The sequence below is a fragment of the Sitophilus oryzae genome, unplaced genomic scaffold (genome assembly GCF_002938485.1).
Source record: "Sitophilus oryzae breed Bouriz unplaced genomic scaffold, Soryzae_2.0 scaffold_1440_pilon_pilon, whole genome shotgun sequence".
Lineage (NCBI taxonomy): Eukaryota > Metazoa > Arthropoda > Insecta > Coleoptera > Curculionidae > Sitophilus > Sitophilus oryzae.
In genome coordinates this window covers 127,608-145,412 of record NW_022146105.1, presented here as the reverse complement: position 1 = coordinate 145,412, position 17,805 = coordinate 127,608, and the positions used below count along the sequence as shown (strand labels likewise).

Here is a 17,805-nt window from a genome sequence, read left to right as displayed (position 1 = left end):
TTTTCGGACTAGTGAAATGGACTCATAAACTGAAAATTTTCAAAATTTCATTATGTATAGGAAGTTTTATGCAAATTTAAAAAATATAAACATTTATGGGCTCAAAATCTTTCGTTGGGAGAGAAATTCCATTTTTTGACACTTAGTTTGATGTTCTACACCTACTACTACATTTTTATGACCGAATTTCCTATATTTTAAACCCATCTTTAAGGCTGTCAGAAAAATAGTAAACATAGTGATAAAATTATGAAAAACTCAGAAGTTGTAGGAAATGTTATGTACTTTTAGAATATATTAACTTTCAAAGGCTTAAATGCTCTCAATTTTTCATCCCCTATTTTAGGGGTAATTTGTGTTTTTTTCTAGGAATAAATCGAAGAGAATGAGGATATCCACTTCAGTAATATTTAGTTGGATTCAGGAACGTATAATATATGGAACGACAGTAGTTTAGTCTCTTTGCTGTCTTTATTTTAGGGATTTTTTGTTTTTTAGTAGTTTTTTGGGAATAAATCAGAAACAGATGGGCCTATGGATTTCAGTGAAGTCCCGTTGGATTCCAAGGCGCAAAAATTACCCCTATTTTAGGGGTAGTTTTTTTTTGGTTTTCGAGAATAAATCGGGAATGGATAAGATTATCCACTTCAGGCAATTCTCATTGGATTTAGCGACGTATGGTACCCCTATATTAGGGGTAGTTTTGATTTTTAGTTTTTGGGAATAAATCGGAAACTGATGGACGTATGGATTTCAGTTGGACTCTTTGGATTCAGGGACGCTAAAGGCATCCAGTAAAAAAGTTTCATACTCCTGCAACCTCTATTTTAGGGCTAGTCTTATATATCGATTAAATCGGGAACGTTTCACCTCTGCAACCCCTATTTTGGGAATAGCTTGTGTTTTTGTCGGTTTTGGGAATAATTAATACTAGTATTTTTTTGATGTCGTTGAACTCCGAGGAGCTAAATGCATGAAACGATAGTAGTTTAGTCCCTCTGAAGCCTTCATTTTAGGGGTAGTTTTTATTTTTTAATTTTTCTTTAAATGGTTGTGGATAGTCAAATAATTCGAATAACTAGGTTTTTATCTCGTCACGGCCCTTCTGATGAGATAGATCTGATATTTCCATTATTAGTTAATATTTATAGCATACCGGACGTGAGATGGAGTTGGATTAAGGGTAATTTTATTATTTTTTTCTGCTGTTCCTATTGTAGGGGTAGTTTTTTTGACTTATAGGCTGTAGTGGAAAAGAGTTTTTCAAACTAATGTCTAGTTATTGACTAGCCCTTGTAGTACAGATAGCAGAAGAATATGGCCGTAGGTCGCTTGATTTCTGGACCGCGTCGAATCAATGAAGGTCGTGGCGCAAGTGCATAGCAATGTCGCAACAATGATCGTTGCTAAAGGGAACTAAATAAATAGTTTTTATTTTTAAATTGGGTTTAGAGGACACAATGAGGTTCCAACGTCAAACACTAATTTACACAGCACTTGACGTAATCGCTTTCCCATGTTTAAGCGATATAGGATTTTTTGGTGTTAAGGGAAAAGTAACCTTTTAAAAGTTTATTAAACCTGGGAGGGTGTCTCTGAACGGTTATCAGATGTGCCCTAACAACTGCTCCCTAATATATATTAGGGAGCAATAAATACATATACCAATAAAGTTTACTCCCATTTCCAAATGTTAATTAAAAAAAAATATATTCCTAGAGAAAAGACCTACATATTTTTTTAAATATCGTTTTAAAATATTTTTATAAACTTTTTACAATGTAACACTGTGTTTTTGGACCCTTAATAAATTTTTATTATAGATAAGTAATCTCTAATATATGAAAGTCAAAGTAAAGAAAACCAACTATTATTTTTTCAAAATATCTGCACCCAGTCTGGAACGGGCTTTAAAGGCTATGAATGTGAACGGGGCTTAACGCCAATGACAAAATTCTAACCTCAATCTTAAGAATTTGACGTTTTAGTAGTCAATGTCATCTGCATACCGTTTAGATTTTTTTAGAGCTCCTATTCTATAAAAGTACACATGTTATTAATAATGTGATTTACAAAGGGAAATAGTAGAAAAATTATATTAAACACATTCCTACACGAAGTACAATACCTCAAGTTTCTCGTGATGCCAGACGTTTTCACTAAAAACCGAAGCAAAATATTTGATTAATATGTGAAAGTTGGATTGAGAGTTTCACTGCAGTCATACGTCGTCAAATTCCTGGATATATTTGGTAAGAATTTGTTTTTGTATCCTTATTTTTATTTATATACACCTCTAACTAACTGACTAAGTATACCTACCTTTGATATTATTCAGAGTAATTAATATAATTAATTTGAGATCATACCTAAAATAATTAAACATTAATTAATACTAAAAACTTTTATATATAAGGAATATTTAGCACAAATTGATAAAATACATAATAAGAGTAGAAAACCTTGTATTTGGGAATTTTAAGATATATTTTATGTTACAGAATCGAATATTTTAATACAAGAATCTCCTAATAGACAAGACTATAAGGTAAGATTATTTTAATTACTATTTTATCATGTTTACCAATAAAATAAATTCAGTATAAATATTAAGTAAATAAGGGTGTGTATGTATCATGATCAATCTTATTTTTTATAGTGTAATATTTAATATGGAAGAATTCAATGATCGGCAACTGTCTGACTTACAAGAAAAGTCCAGTTTAGAGTTAGAAATTAAATCCAAAAGTGATCTAAAAAATCAGAATCAGATACAGAAAAATGACCTGCCCCTTAAAGGAGAAATGCTCCACTATCAGTAAATACATATTTAAAAGACAAGTAATTTTTATTTTATTAATAATTGTTATAGGAAGTTACTAACAGAATATGAAAAAACAATATCAGGTCAGAGTATGGAGTTGGAAAAATTAAAACAAGAGCATGAAACAACAAGTAGACATTTTGCTACACTCGAATTGGCATTTTCTGATGTATTACAGTAAGTATTTAAAACATGATTGTTTATTACTGTTAATTTTCACTGTGATTATCAATTACAGGAAATATGACAGAAGCAAGATTATAGTTGATGGGTTTAAAACTAATGAAGAGGCACTAACCCAGAATCTCCAGATTGCAGAAGAAAAACTAAAACAAAATGAAGCCAAATATGAATCCCTTAAAACCTACGCCAAATCACAGATTGAAAAGTAAGTGGAAGTTACCTAAAAGTAAGATACATTTTGAAAACAAAAATATTTCATTTCAGATGTAATGTAGAGATATTAAATGTTAGAGAAAAGCATGAGTATGAGAGCAGTAAATTAAGAGCATTAATAAAAAGGTTAGAAATAAAATGTTCTTCATTAGAAACATCTTTGAATCAAAAAACTGAGGAGTGTGAGCAGTTGTCTGCATTATGTGATGACATCACAGGTAAACAGGTGTAATAGATTATTAAAATAAAAGTATTAAAACATAAAAGATAAATAGGCTTTAAGAAAAATCTGTTGGTTTAGGTAATTTATTAACTTAGTTACTCAAAATCAACCTATATTTCTACCTTATTATAGACGTAAATTTTGAGTAATCATGTAATTCCTCTTACATAATATTTAATGTCTAGACACAACTAAAAAAATACCGTCATCTCTTCCATAAATAAAATAATCTTTTGTGCTTTAACTACATCTTAATAGTAAAACTTGATTTGTGATCAAAAAATGGTATCTCATTTTTTAGTATAATTTTTAAAATACTAGTAATAAAACTAAAACTGCTTTTATTTTTTATATTAGAAATATTTTTTAAAAATGATAAATAATTTACATTTTATTTTGGACTCTCTAACCTTGTGGTATACTTAAAACAAAAAAAGTTTAGAATGTGTAATAAATGTAGTGTAAAACATAATATTTTAAACTATTTCCCCTTTTTTAAATTACACATCCCTTGATGCTAAGAATATCCCTGTATATCTGTATTTTTATGAATGGATCTAGCTGTATAGTGCTGTATAGGCTTATAAAGGCTCTCTTTTTATTATGTCACTTATAGAAATTAAAGGACAAAATAAATATATGTTTTGAAAGTCAAGGTAAGAAATAATCATAATTTTGACCCAAAAAGTGCCTTAAACAAGTAGCATAACAGAAAATGGTATGCTTTTAAAGTATTTTTATTTTTTACCTACATTTTCTTTAAACATATAAAATTATATTTTTAACTTGAAAAATAATACTGAGTGCATTTGGGGATTTTGATAGTATTTATACTGAAATAAAGTTTATTTATTCAGTTTTACAGAGTTATTTATTTCAAGGATAACTTAATTGTACTTAAAATGAACAAAGTTATTCAAACTATGTATTTATTTTGTCCCTTATTATTATAATCAAGACTTACAAGATTTAAATGTTTTAAGTATTACTTTTTTACATTGAATGTTTTATTGTACATAATTGTTTTTAATCATTTTTAATTTTTGTTAATTTGTTATAAATATTTTACTGAAGATAGAATAAAAAGAGCAATAGAAAAGGTATAGCCACATACTGTTTAAGGTATGTAGACATAGAATTAGCATATATTTATTAATTTATTATTGTGTAATGTATAATAACGATTAACTAAATGTACATCAGGATATTAAGTAGCTATAATAAGATAGGTGCTACACGTAACTAATATTATATATTTTCCTAGTGGATATGTTATTTTACACTAGTCCATGGTCCTAAAGTATTTTTTTTGTACTTTAATTTTGTTCCAGTAATATTTTTTTTTTGATATTTACACAATTAGTGGGCATTATTGTGGATATTAAATGTCCGGATTGTAATGTTCCTTGCTTATCATAACTGAAAATGGAACCAATTTGATTTAAACTCAGAAAGTTTTATTTAAATTTACTGCTACTAATTTAAAGGGTGGGCCATTTAAGATGCTTTTGAGACTTACTACTTTTAAAACTTATTTTAGATTGCTACATTTATCGTTTTGTGATATAGACATTGTATAAAAATGTAGTTATTTATTTATAATTTTCTTACCTAACTGTTAATTCTATATTATTCATTAAATTGTATTTTTTTCTATGTAGGACTGAATTTATATTTAAGTTTAGACAGGCTGAGAATTTGCCAAAAATTAGTTAAATATCTGAAAAAGTATACTTTAGATCAATGTAGTGGGGCTAATAACATAAGCTAAACTGAACTTAAATTTAAATCCGGTCACTGTCACTGTTACTTTTTAACGACTGTTTTGCATACTTATTATGTATATACCTAAAAACAAATAAACATAACTTATCAGTAATGAGCCAGAAATTTTGACCAAGAAAGACCTAAACCTAATTTAAATAAAACACAAGAAATACTTCTGAAAAATATTTTTATTTGAAATTAATACGTTACATATGGCAGTGACTTAATGACTTTACACAAAAATATGAACATTGTAATCCTTTATTAAGATTTTTACATATATCCAACTGAAAAAAGTGCTTATATAAAAATTGTTTTAATACTATAATACTAAAGAAACATTTATAAACTTCAAAACTGCTGCCAAACGAATCACAAAAATAGTTATAAGGAATGTAAAATAACAGTCAAAATATTTTTTAAACATTACTAGTACATAATTTTTCATTTAGCATAACATAAATGGAACTTCCAAACAAAGTTATTTATTTTACACAAAGAGAAAAATTCTGTACCTTCCTTTTTTATTATATACAAAAAAAATTAAAAATTTATATGTTTCTCAAAAACGCCTAAGTAACTGATTCATATTATTTGCATAAATGATGAAAATATAAAATGTAGGAGGTTTGTGGGGAATGACTTTACAAACTGACAAACCCCGTGTATATTAAGATGCCAATTTTGCTATAACGAAATAAGAATAAAAAATATAAAAAAACTATTATATTCATTATAAATAAATTAAACTTACATATTTTATATGTGTTTTTACTGGTAATACTATATATAAAAATAATATATCTATTCTTATAAAAGATGTCAAAGGCAAATGGGTTTCTATATAAAGTCAGTCCAATTTAGAAAATGCAAGTACATATGTATTCTGAATAAAATAACTAATATTCATCTAAAACTATCACATTTGATCAACATTATCTTTTCATTAAATATATTGAGAAAGATTTTTTTCTTTATTTATACTAGTAACTCTTTAACTTGGAAGGCACATACCGTTCTCGATTTGGTACATGGATACCAAACTTTACTTTAGCACCAAAAATTTGATTAAACGTGAATTAAGCAAAGGACAGGTCGTGGAATATTTCAAACATGATGCGCAGTCTCTTAAATCGTATTCTATGAGCAACCTTAAGGAATGTGTCATTTAAGTTATTATATTGTTTAATTTTGGCACAAAATAAAGAAAATTAAACTAAACGTTACAAAGTCAGCAACAAAACGCATCAGTCGGAGGGTATCTAGTTATTTACAAGATAATATAAAAAAACTGTGACTAACGCAACTCATAGTCTCACCCAAAAAAACTTCTTTGGTCGGACAAGGAAAATCTTTAAGTACACAAAAATAATTTTCAAAGAAAACTTAACACCAAGCTTCGTTGCCATTGTTCTGGGTATCGTCATCGCTGCCGTCATTGTCGTACATATCGGCTAATTTACTAAATCTCTTTCCAAAACTGAACAAGTACTCGAAATCTAAGTCGCCGTCGTCAGTACACGAGCCTAGAGATGATAGAGATCCTGTACTGTTACCATCACCCTCATACGCGTAGTGCCGAACGTCATCGAAAGGCAAATTGTCTGGATCTTTGTCGCAATTGTCCTTCTTGGTGTCTAGGAAACTGCTGATCGGTTCGGTATTATTCGGTTCGAGATTTTCCTTGCCTTGGTAGTTGGACTTGATTGGTTTTGCAAAGACCGAGAGATCGTAGTTGGCGTCGCATTCGCCGCCACCTTCGTCTTCGTAATTAATAATATTTTCGGTAGTGTCGTCGATGTCTTTTTCGTTGAGGTTGTCCTGCTGACGCCTGTGAACCACTACAGCTAACAGTAAGACTGAAAAATAAAACAAAATCGAATTTGAAAATATATTGGTGGGAACTCTCACGGGGATACTCAAATCTCGGAAAAACTGGAATACTCGGCGACTTGTGTAATTAAACAGTGGCGCTCAGACGGGAAAATTCTTGTCGTGAACCGGTCAATTGCAGCGCTAAGCAGAGGCCGAAACGCTTTGTCCTACGTGGGAGACAAAAGCGAGCGGGCGACGCGTGCGACAACAGAGGGCGATGAGCGCGACATATTTCAATCGCCTTCGCTGTCCTACCTAGGACAGCTTCGTAAAAAAACGTTGTTTGATAAATACGCGTCGCTCGCACCGAATCGCGCGCTTTTGTCTCCCACGTAGTACGAAGCGTAGTAACTCAGTTGCTTGGTCCACCATAAGTCTACAAACTTTAGAATGAATTGCAGGAATCCTTGGGATTTATCAGCTTTATTTATTATTTGAAATATGTCCTTTGTCATTCTATAGTATGTACAGAATTTGGAATCTGACTCAACGAATAATCTAATATTTCTTTCAATATAAGGGTGTAACCAGAATTTTACCACTGTTACTTTTTTGTGACGGCCATAATAATACTGGATAATTATGCCCTCATTACGACATTCTAAATAAAGCGGTCAGTATTATAAGAGTATTATCAAACCCCTTATAAGATCGAAATATATCGAGAAAAAAATATATATATAGAAAGGGACTGAATAATAATTTTAATTTTTATAGAAAATCCGCGCAACTTTAGTAGTGACCTTCTGAGTATGATAAAGAACCAGTCTTTAAGTCTCTAAGTTCCCTGTGGCAGTCGTCGAGTATTTGAGATTTGAGTATCCCCGTGTGCGCACTACTTTAGGGTTACGACAAGTTTTTGGAAATTCCAGACAAGTGAGCACTGAAATCCGTACTACGTGGAATAAAAAATTGTGAATTTATTTATATAAAGTTTGTCTAACGAGAGTATACCTGACAGGGGGAATTGACAGTGTGGGCCAAAATGAGCAAGTTTTATGTAGCTATTTGTGAGTTTATGTTGAACAAATTCCCCATAAACTCTTTTTTTAAACTCAATAATAACTCTAAATTTCTCAATAATAAAAAATAATAAAAAGTCAATAATAAAAAATTTGTTGCAAATTCTTTGGCACACCCTGTATAAAAACTAAATTAAAATTTGGAATAATGTATTAATTAAAAACTTATCTGTCGATAAGAGATTACATAGTGATTAATTTTAGACAGTAATCAATGACATAATACAAGCGTGACTAAAAATATTAAAAAAAAATAATTCCACGATAGTATTTTCAACTTGAAACCATTTAATAATGGATTAGATAGTATAGTATTTTTCTCGGTAAAATCGAAAATATTAGTAAATATCGATAAAATAAGCAAATATAGGCATATACATACGTTGCATGACATAAAACTAAACAAATGCATTTCTGTTTACATTTAAAATTCAGGGATATCCAATTATTTGTTTTTGTCCCTTGTTTTGTTTATTTTAAAACATCTCATTTATTTGTAACATTCGTTGAAAATCCATCATAATTACGTTTTTTCTTTTCGGAATGCAGAATTTTTTACTTATTTATTTATTTAAATAAACTAGCGTTGAAAAAAAAATAATTAAAAAAACACTTTCAAACTAAGAACTAGTATGTTTAATACTCTGTTTTTAGTACTCTCTGTACCAGAAATCGACGAAAGAATTAAGTTAGTATGGAGTACATATGGAAGAAACTCAATCATATTCAAATCTAGAATGCCACTTTATCTAAAGAAAAAACATTTGATCAATGCGTACCAGTCATGACCTGTGCATGCGAAACCTAGACTTAAACCCCACATCATAAGGAAAGTGCAGGTCATACAGCGCCCGATGGAACAAAATATGCTGGGAATGATAAAGAGAGACCATAAAAAATTACGAGTGGATATGACAAAAGGCCCAAGTAATAGATGTCATCTGTAGAATCAAATCCTTCAAGTGGCAATGGGTAGGACACCTGGCAAGAAGGACGGACCATTGATGAGCTAAAAAAATTACCGCATGGTACAAACGAGGAACTAAGTCACCTAGAATAACACCAAACCTAAGATGGAACCATGGTATTAAGAAATTAGCAGAAATAACTTGGACTCACATAACTAAAAATATAAAACAACTGACCCAATTGCAAGGAAACTATCTAAATATTTAAGGGGGATTACACGAATAAGCTGTAAATGATGATTATGTATAATACTTACAGAATAACACAGCAATGCAGACTAAAATGGCAACCAAGAACTTGGAATCAATTCCAAAAGTGACTGCTAATTGCATGGCATAATTACAGTTGGCATAGGCAAGTTGTTGGTCTGAAGGTTCTCCCAGGTTATAGTAAAAGTTGTTGTAAGTAAAATTCTTAATGCACCCATGAAATCCAATGTCAGTTGGAGCAATACCATCCCATAATATTTTTCTTTCTTCATCGCTGAATGACTTGCTCAAACCACCAACTTGTAAGGGTCCATTTATTGAAAAAATCCCTTTGGGTATGTTAATAACTTTAGTGCAGTTGCTCTTACAGTCATCTATTTCCATTTCCACTACCTAGAAGAGAATTTATTTAATTTATATCCCGCCATTATGGATATTTGTATTAAACTTACTGTATCTGTTTTGAAAGGTTCATATGAAATCCTGACTTTATGTGTAGCGCCATCGTTTAGTTTTCTCGTTACTATTTCCATATCTCTTTGTCCTAGGCCGTTGTTAACTTTCAAGACTGCAGTGCCTGACCTCATTTCCAAAGAAATAAAATCTGGAAATAATAAAAATATGTTATTTCACACCCACAAAAATACATCTTTAGATATAGTTTACCTTTAGAAAGCTGCGCGTGTCTGTAAGTTAAGGGCCCTGCATAAAATATTAACCCATCATCTTTGGCTGGAGTTAGTGACACTGTAATTTCAGATCTATCACAAGCATCCAAGCCAGGGTACATGGCCCAACCATCTCCGTTAAACCCGATAGACAATCTTTCACAGTAAGGGCCCTCAAATTCAGAAGGGCACTTACATACGCCACTCTCATCAAATGTGCCTCCATTGTAGCACTCGTTTGGAGTTCTTTCTAAACACTCGCAGGTAGCTTCGACCACTGCTTTAACACCGACAAAAGATGTTTTGTTCGTGAACACTACTGCTGGTTCGTCATAAATATTCAGCTTATTCGAACAAGAGTTGCCCTCTCCGCATATCGTTTCGTTGAGACATTCGTTGATGCTAATCATCACGAAGTTAACATTAAGTTCTCTTTCAAGCTAAAAAATACAAAAGACATGACACATTTTTAATATTAGTATTATCAAGTTCAAATTAAAAAAACAGGGTTATAAGAAAACAATATAATAGTTTACTGTAATCACTAAGTATAAAAAGCCTGGGAAAAAATACTATTAATACATTTTCACACTATTATGTGCGTGCTCTGGTTTATTTATAATGAAGCGCTCCGATGAATTAATTAAGTAATAAAAGGAAATAATTTAACAAAAGATTTAATCGACAAGCGTCTAGAAGATTACCCACCATATTAAATAAATTTACTGTATTATTGTCGTGAATTACAAATTGAATGAAAAAAAAATTACCTTTTCTTGGTGATCTGTGATCTTGTTGTTCAGTCTTTCAGCGGCATAATAAGGGGAGCCGTGAGCAGAAAATCTTACATCAACTAGGGACTCGTTGAACGGCGATTCCAAAACTGTGAACACATCAACGTTGGATATTGATGTGTTCACGATTTCCGAGATCCTTTGATGTAGTTTGTCTTTCTTGCTGGCACCATTTTCTTTCTCGACGAACTCTTCCATGGTGATGCCTTGAAGACGTATGGAGCCTGATTTAACAACAGCCTCTTCTGGGATTTCCTTTACTGTTATGTTTACGGTCGCGAAAACAGTGTGTCTTGGGATTAGAGGTTCGTTTTCTTCGGTTACGTTGAACCTGAGGAAATATTTACCTTCGGAAATTGTGTTGCGCATGACAATCATACCACGATCCTCCTCGGATAATGTAAAATACTCAAAGCTGTCTAGTTGGACGAAAACTTTATCTGGTAGATCCCAGTCGTCAGGATCATCAACATAGACTCGTCCTATCGTGATATCTTTCAAAAGTTTCTCGTACTTGTAAACGAATATTTCACTAGAACCGTCTTTAGCAGCATTGTCATTCCTATCACCGATGATTACTTTTAAAATGCTCACACTGGACTGTCGAGGAGTTCCTGAATCGGTGACCAAGATAGGTATGTCGTAGAATTTTTTCTCTTCCCTGTCAAATTTAACCAAGGCGTACAAAAAGTCATTGTCGATTTGAAATTTGTTGACTATATCGTCAGATGCCTCGTCTGCAAGTTTGTAATTAAACGGAGGTCCATTTTCCGGGCCGTCATAATCGTCAGCACTCAGCTGAGTGATAAACAAAGGGTTGATTGCTTCCTGGTTTTCATACCAAACGACGACAGTGACATTTAAAAATGGAGCATTGTCATTAATATCATCAAGCTGTATCATTATTTCTGTTGCGGCGTTCATGGAATTGTGAGCTCCATCATTATCATAAGCGTAAATATAAGCTTGTCTTGACGGACTACCAAAAGGTCTGTCTCTGTCCAGTGGTTTTATAAGCTTAACGCATCCCTCCTTGTTTACTTCCAGAAAATCACCTTCAACTGTGTAGATAATGTGTTGGTCGTCATCTTTGTTCTTTATATCCGGATCGTAGGCTTTAACAGTAATGATGCAGTCGCTGGGAACGGTTTCTTCTTCAATCTGAATCACCTTATCATGTTCTTCGAAAATCGGCACTTCGTCGTTTACGTTAGCGATAAATATAGCAACCATTGCAGTGTCTTCGTAAATGCCATCAAATGCGCGCACAGTGAGGGTGTATTTTTCAATTTTCTCGTAATCTAGGACTTTGTTTACTTTTATTCTTCCCGTGGTGTTTTCAATGAAAAATGCATCATCAGTGTTCCCAGCAATTATACTGTAGGTTATCAGAGAAGCGCTATCTTTGTCAAGAGCTTTGACTTCACCCACGTCTTTGCCTATGTCAGTGTTTTCTAAAATATCCGTGCAGTTATACAAGGATTGCGTAAACTTTGGATTATTATCGTTTCTATCTTCTATACTAATTTGGAACGTTTGTTGAGCCTCGTTGGGATCGCCGGTATTTTTAAGGGCACTTGGAGAATTATCGTACGCTCGAACTTTTACGTGATACACGCTGGTGTTCTCCCTGTCGAAAATGACTTTGGATTTGATCACACCCGACGACCTGTCGATTTCAAACGACTCTGTGTGCGACAGCAATTCATAACTGACGATATTATTTGCTGAAGTGCCGTCCTTATCAATCGCTCTTACTACCATGGCCTGAGCACCCGGATCGTCATTCTCTACCACGCTGCCTTTGATCAGTTCGATAAAGTTCGGTAACTCGTCGTTAACGTCTTCGATTTTGATCGGAATGTTTATAGAAGTGTCCATTAAGTCTTTATTTTTGATGCGAACGCTCAGAGTATATTCCGTAACCGTCTCATAATCTAAAGCTCGGGCTAGAGTAATGTAAGCTGTGTTGTCGTTTTTGTCGCTTGGAGTTAAAACGAAGGTTTGATCTTGGTTAGTTTGCATCGTTTTACCTTTGATCAGTTCAAACGCGACTTCGTCGTCGTCTATACTCGATCTAGAAGGAATTTAAAATTGAAATTTTTATTTTTTTAATTTAAACTTAAGGAAAAACTTACTCGGCTTCGATAGTGACCAGATGAGCTTGGTAATCGTTAAAATTTTCTTTTAGAACGATATCATTTTCGGGGGTTCGGCTTTTGATTCTAGGAGGTTGTTTATCGGAACCGACTACCGTGATAGAAACGCTAGCTTCTGTATCTAAAGGTATTTCGCCATTATCTTTAACTTTAACTGTTGTCATAAATTTCGTATCTCGTTTCTAAAAAAATATATTCATTTTCGTACTAAACAATATTACAACCATCAGATTATGTTTATAGTCTTTTAAAGAGTAGAATGTACACTTAGTAATCCAAACTAAGATAAGAAGTAATTATTAATGATGAAGAACGTAGGAAATAGATGTACTTACCGACGCCAAAGATTGTTCAAGATACACAACACCTGTGTCAGGATCGATCCTGAAATAGGACGTGAACAAATTGGAGCCTGAATCTTGAAAACTATAAGTTAGTTTCGAATTCATTCCATCGTCGATGTCGTACGCAAAAATTCTCATCACTTCGCTGTTTGGCTTCAAATCTTCAGCTACTTGTGCCGTATACATCTGTTTGAATATAACAATACAAAATAAATAAACTATTTCATGTTGTCATGGAATAAGCATGTGCGTACCTGTTGGTCCAACTGCGGTGGGTTGTCATTTATGTCGGTAACAGTAACTTTGAAAGTACAAATGTCAGAAAGGGGTGGTCTTCCATTATCTGTAGCTTGTACAGTCAAATAAAGTTCCTTCTGCCTCAAAGGTTCGTCACGATCGAACTGCATCATAGTTCTGACCACCCCTGTTTCATTGTCAATCGAAAAGTAGTCTCTGCCACCCTCACGTCGTACTATTTTGTATCTGACCGTTCCACCCGCATTTAAGGGGTCGTCGTCTTGAGCTTTGATCTAGAACCACCCCGTAAAGTTTGAAATATTCTTTTGTTTCAATTAAAAAAAGATACCTGTATAACAAACGTTCCAGCCACTTGTTCTTCCTTTACAGAGGGTTTGTAATTATCACATTCAGTGAACATAGGTTTTTTGTTATTGTCAGTGGTTACGTTAGTGGTTGACATTGATCTAAGAGGTTGCGACTTGCCCACGGAGTAGTCAAAATTGTCTACAAAATTATTAAATTGAATTTTTAAAGAAATATACATATCAAAATCAACTGACATTAATTTGGGGAATTAAAATACTGAAAAATTGTAAAAGTTAATTGAAATATTACTAAATTCATTTATTTTTATGAATCTTTATTGATTCAATCACAAGCGATTAAGGTCCAATCAGTGCATCAATTAATGTTGTTTCTCCTAATAAAAAAATGCATTTGTGTGCGTTATCTGGAGGAATGCACGATAAGCGCTTCTCTGCTTATTAATTATTCTAATGCTCAATTTATGCATTTGAATTAGATTCAAGGCGCCAAAGTTATTCTATAAACAAAATTTATATACAAACAATTTAAAAGCTTTGTTTGTAATCAAAAGCTAGTTTAAAGTTGAGTCAAATTTAACACAGCTAAACTATAACATATTATGTTTAAGTAGAAGTAAGAAACATATTATGTTTAAGTAGAAGATGAATAAAACCGCTAGCTACTTAGCATTAATAGCCTTACATTTATTATAAATAAATATATTTAAGTTTTTGGTATATCAAATGATGTTTTATGTGTGATTGAAATGTGTGCCCTAATTTATAAGAGAAAATTAACTGACTGATAAAAAGATAGATGTGTGACATTTTGAATAAAATAGGCTTGGAAAACAATGTGATTTAACAAGAAAAAGCTTTCTACATATTAACGGATATGCTTATACGTTAAAAGAATTTCATCGATTCTCGGAATCGAACCTGAATCCCCCGTCGTATGAGTCATTCCACAAAATTAGTCGAGTTCCACAAAAACTGATCACTCATAAAAATTTAAATTCGAAAGAAAAAATATTGTACCATTAATGTCAACGATGAATGAGTTTATTGTACTACAGACAGTAGCCTACATTTTTAAAGGTCACTCAATTTTTATCCGTTATGTGTCATTTATACACCGCGTCTCAAATTTGAAATTTTACATATATAGTTTTGGATTTAAATCTAAGATCACACAATAACTAAGCTTCCGTTAGCTATCAATTTACTAAATGTGTTTTTTAAAAAATTAATAATAATATAATCTGCTGATAATACTTTACATTAATATAGTTCACACGCTTTCATATAATAACTAATAACAACATAAGAAATATTTTCTTTTAATAGTAGACAGAACTTATTTGAAATACGTATGCCGACGAAGTTAAGGATTTTAAACTTTAAATAGTGCTAGTTAGAAAATTCTTTGAATATTAATTAAAGCATTATAACATAGTCGTTATTTCCTTAATCAAAGTAAATGAGTCACTCATAACATTTTTTAACCTTGTGCATAGGTGTTTCAACCTAACCTAATGAAAAGAACCCAATGAAAAACCAGACAAAATAATAAAAGTTACGTTTCAATCTAAACGTAGTGACTGGTAAGGTTTAAAGAATTAATTAACTATCAGAAATTGTATCCCAGGTTTACGCGGGCTTCTTGAAAGATATATAATACTAAAATCAATCTATAGGCACCCCACATTGCTCTTTGATGTGGTTGAAATTCGAGAACACATGGATTTTGATCTTCAAAAGGTTAAATTTCCATATTACTAAATAAAATCAGATACACCCGCATAGTGTAAGTAAAAAGGTAGTCTTTCGGAGAAGATACTTTAATAATTTAAAGGGACTGTCGGGAAAACAATACGAGCTGACAACATTGCTTTATTCGTTACGCCCAAATGTCATGTCGTCGGAATATCTCAAGCGCAACCTACCAAATTAAAATGTGTATATGTATCTCTTTTCAACACACAGTACCTGAGATCGCATTGATTATTTCATAATCCCGTAATGTCTATTTGAATGTGTAAAGTTGCCAGATTACGTGTCATAAATTTGAAATTTTCACACGTTTTACTGCATATATCTAACTGAATATTTTTAGTGTCCGAGAATGCTTTCTAATTTGATAATTCCTGTCTAAGTATATTTCCAATATATGGAGTAATTAATTTTATAACGCGACCAATACACTATTTTTATTTTAACAACTACAATATCTACACATTTTCAGTAATTCCACAATACGTATTCTGACGTAGATTCCTGACTTCCAGGAATAGAATAAAAAATTGCAATCTAGGGCTTTCAATAAATTATCTTATCAATGATTAATTTGCAGTACTATCTATAAAGTGTAACTTTAATGTTACAGTACATAAAAATAGCACCAAAACTAGAAGAACATCAAAAATCATAAAGCGTATTATTCTTATTAATAAATAAATAAATGTTTAAACATAGAACAGGTCTATTTTCAATTAGATTTTGCATTTTCTGATTTTTTTTCTAGAACAATAGATGTTTACAATTTTACATGCTTGGAAAAACTAACATATCTCAATTGGTATAAACGTGATAATAGAAAATAGATGATTCATTCACATTATTAATGTTACAAATATTTCTTCGGCATTAAATTAAACAAATTGATAGGAATTAAAAATTAAGTTTTAAAAATCATATAGTTACCAGGTACCTATAACATTTTTTTTAAATTAAACTTGCAGGTATAAAAAGTTAATTTCCCACAAATATAATCGTCTATTTATATCAATTATTTACACAGTGATAAAGTATCTAGGGCTGAAAAACACTTCAAATATATGGTATTAGGCATTACCAGAAACGATCTTTTTTAAATATGCCCAGTGCAAAAATAATATGAATAAATGTTTGTTTCTTAAAAAAACAGTTTAATAAATAGAATAATTGGAACACCGAATAATTTTATGTTTTCTGTAAGAAAAATTAATATCAAAATAACATTAATTTATCACTGATGTCAGTTGATTTTTACGGAAAATCTCTGCATTTACCTGTCAAATATAAGATAACTGAACCGTTTTATATAAATCATAGGTATATTAAAAATAGAAAATTAAATAGTTAACAGAAAATTGTACAAAAATAGATTGTTCAAAGAAAAGCATGCTTCTAGGTATACGCACGTTAAGGAAAGATACAAATAAGAACAACTAACAGTAAAATAATTTTCTAGGCATGAAAATATACTTACCATCATCATCAGGAATTGTTACATGCTGTGTTTCACTTATTGTCACGAAAAGTATGGTACAAAGTATAGTTATTAAATATATTAACATATAAAAGCCCATCTTGAAAAAACAGCGTTAAAGAGAACACAAAATCACAAATTAAATAAAACGTTGAGGCAATCTTGTATGTTTACATCTTCAAAGTTGTGTGTTTTTAATACTACTGCTCGACATTATTAAATAAGTCCTAACAAAAGAAATATTCCGTGTTAAAAAACAAACTGTAGTTGGCATTTCAGCTAAGCCATGAGAGTTCAAAAGGCACAAAGAACTCGAAATACCTTTACTTTCAGTTTCGGGATACTAGTTACCAACATTAGATGTACAAGTAAACTAGCTTTACCCTTTACACTATGTACTGATAAATAACTACACTGCACGAAACACTATTTAAGTGAAATACTGATTGAAAAATGAGAAAATGCACTTATAATTAGGAAAAACTGTCCAGTATTTGAAACTAAACTAAAAAGAACTTTTATGGCTGACAACAACAAAAAATCCCTATAAAATGAATAAAGGCTAGGAGTGGCATCCGCGCGACGGCGCACAGGTAACTAGTGAGATTGGTTGGTGTATTCAGAGTTGCCAGATGCTTAGGAGAATATTTGTATCTGGGATTCGCTTACCTTATAGAAATTATTTAACATTTTCATAGGTTTTATTGCTATTTAAAGTTCCAAATATACTAAAAATTGTTATTTTGTAATAGGTACCTTT

General features: G+C 31.7%; 2 protein-coding genes across 3 annotated transcripts; one reads left to right on the top strand and one right to left on the bottom strand.

Annotated features, from left to right (window-relative positions):
• Positions 1 to 1,986: 1,986 nt before the first annotated feature.
• LOC115876602 (transforming acidic coiled-coil-containing protein 1-like) lies at positions 1,987 to 6,240 on the top strand. The gene is made up of 6 exons (XM_030892427.1): positions 1,987 to 2,252; positions 2,502 to 2,548; positions 2,660 to 2,818; positions 2,873 to 3,001; positions 3,063 to 3,212; positions 3,272 to 6,240. The coding sequence occupies exons 3-6, from the start codon at positions 2,673 to 2,675 to the stop codon at positions 3,450 to 3,452; spliced, it is 606 nt and encodes a 201-aa protein (XP_030748287.1). The 5' UTR covers positions 1,987 to 2,252; positions 2,502 to 2,548; positions 2,660 to 2,672; the 3' UTR covers positions 3,453 to 6,240.
• LOC115876601 (DE-cadherin) lies at positions 5,383 to 17,609 on the bottom strand. Of its 2 annotated transcripts, XM_030892426.1 has the most exons (11): positions 17,367 to 17,609; positions 17,046 to 17,272; positions 13,837 to 13,994; positions 13,505 to 13,780; positions 13,242 to 13,436; positions 12,886 to 13,088; positions 10,724 to 12,824; positions 9,952 to 10,393; positions 9,738 to 9,889; positions 9,333 to 9,678; positions 5,383 to 7,069 (listed from the first exon to the last, which is right to left on the bottom strand). In XM_030892426.1, the coding sequence occupies exons 2-11, from the start codon at positions 17,143 to 17,145 to the stop codon at positions 6,597 to 6,599; spliced, it is 4,446 nt and encodes a 1,481-aa protein (XP_030748286.1). In that variant the 5' UTR covers positions 17,146 to 17,272; positions 17,367 to 17,609; the 3' UTR covers positions 5,383 to 6,596. The 2 variants fall into 2 exon arrangements, with proteins under 2 accessions (XP_030748286.1, XP_030748285.1); XM_030892425.1 differs by having other exon boundaries at positions 17,046 to 17,609.
• Between the last annotated feature and the right edge of the window lie 196 nt (positions 17,610 to 17,805).

Excerpts from the sequence above, each read along its gene's own strand:
- LOC115876602 (XM_030892427.1), top strand. The coding sequence starts at position 2,673 with ATGGAAGAATTCAATGATCGGCAACTGTCTGACTTACAAGAAAAGTCC. Across the intron at positions 3,002-3,062 it reads GCATTTTCTGATGTATTACA|GAAATATGACAGAAGCAAGA; the intron begins GTAAGTATTTAA and ends TATCAATTACAG. Across the intron at positions 3,213-3,271 it reads GCCAAATCACAGATTGAAAA|ATGTAATGTAGAGATATTAA; the intron begins GTAAGTGGAAGT and ends ATTTCATTTCAG.
- LOC115876601 (XM_030892425.1), bottom strand. The coding sequence starts at position 17,145 with ATGGGCTTTTATATGTTAATATATTTAATAACTATACTTTGTACCATA. Across the intron at positions 13,995-17,045 it reads AACAATTCCTGATGATGATG|ACAATTTTGACTACTCCGTG; the intron begins GTAAGTATATTT and ends ATAATTTTGTAG. Across the intron at positions 13,089-13,241 it reads TTGAACAATCTTTGGCGTCG|AAACGAGATACGAAATTTAT; the intron begins GTAAGTACATCT and ends ATATTTTTTTAG.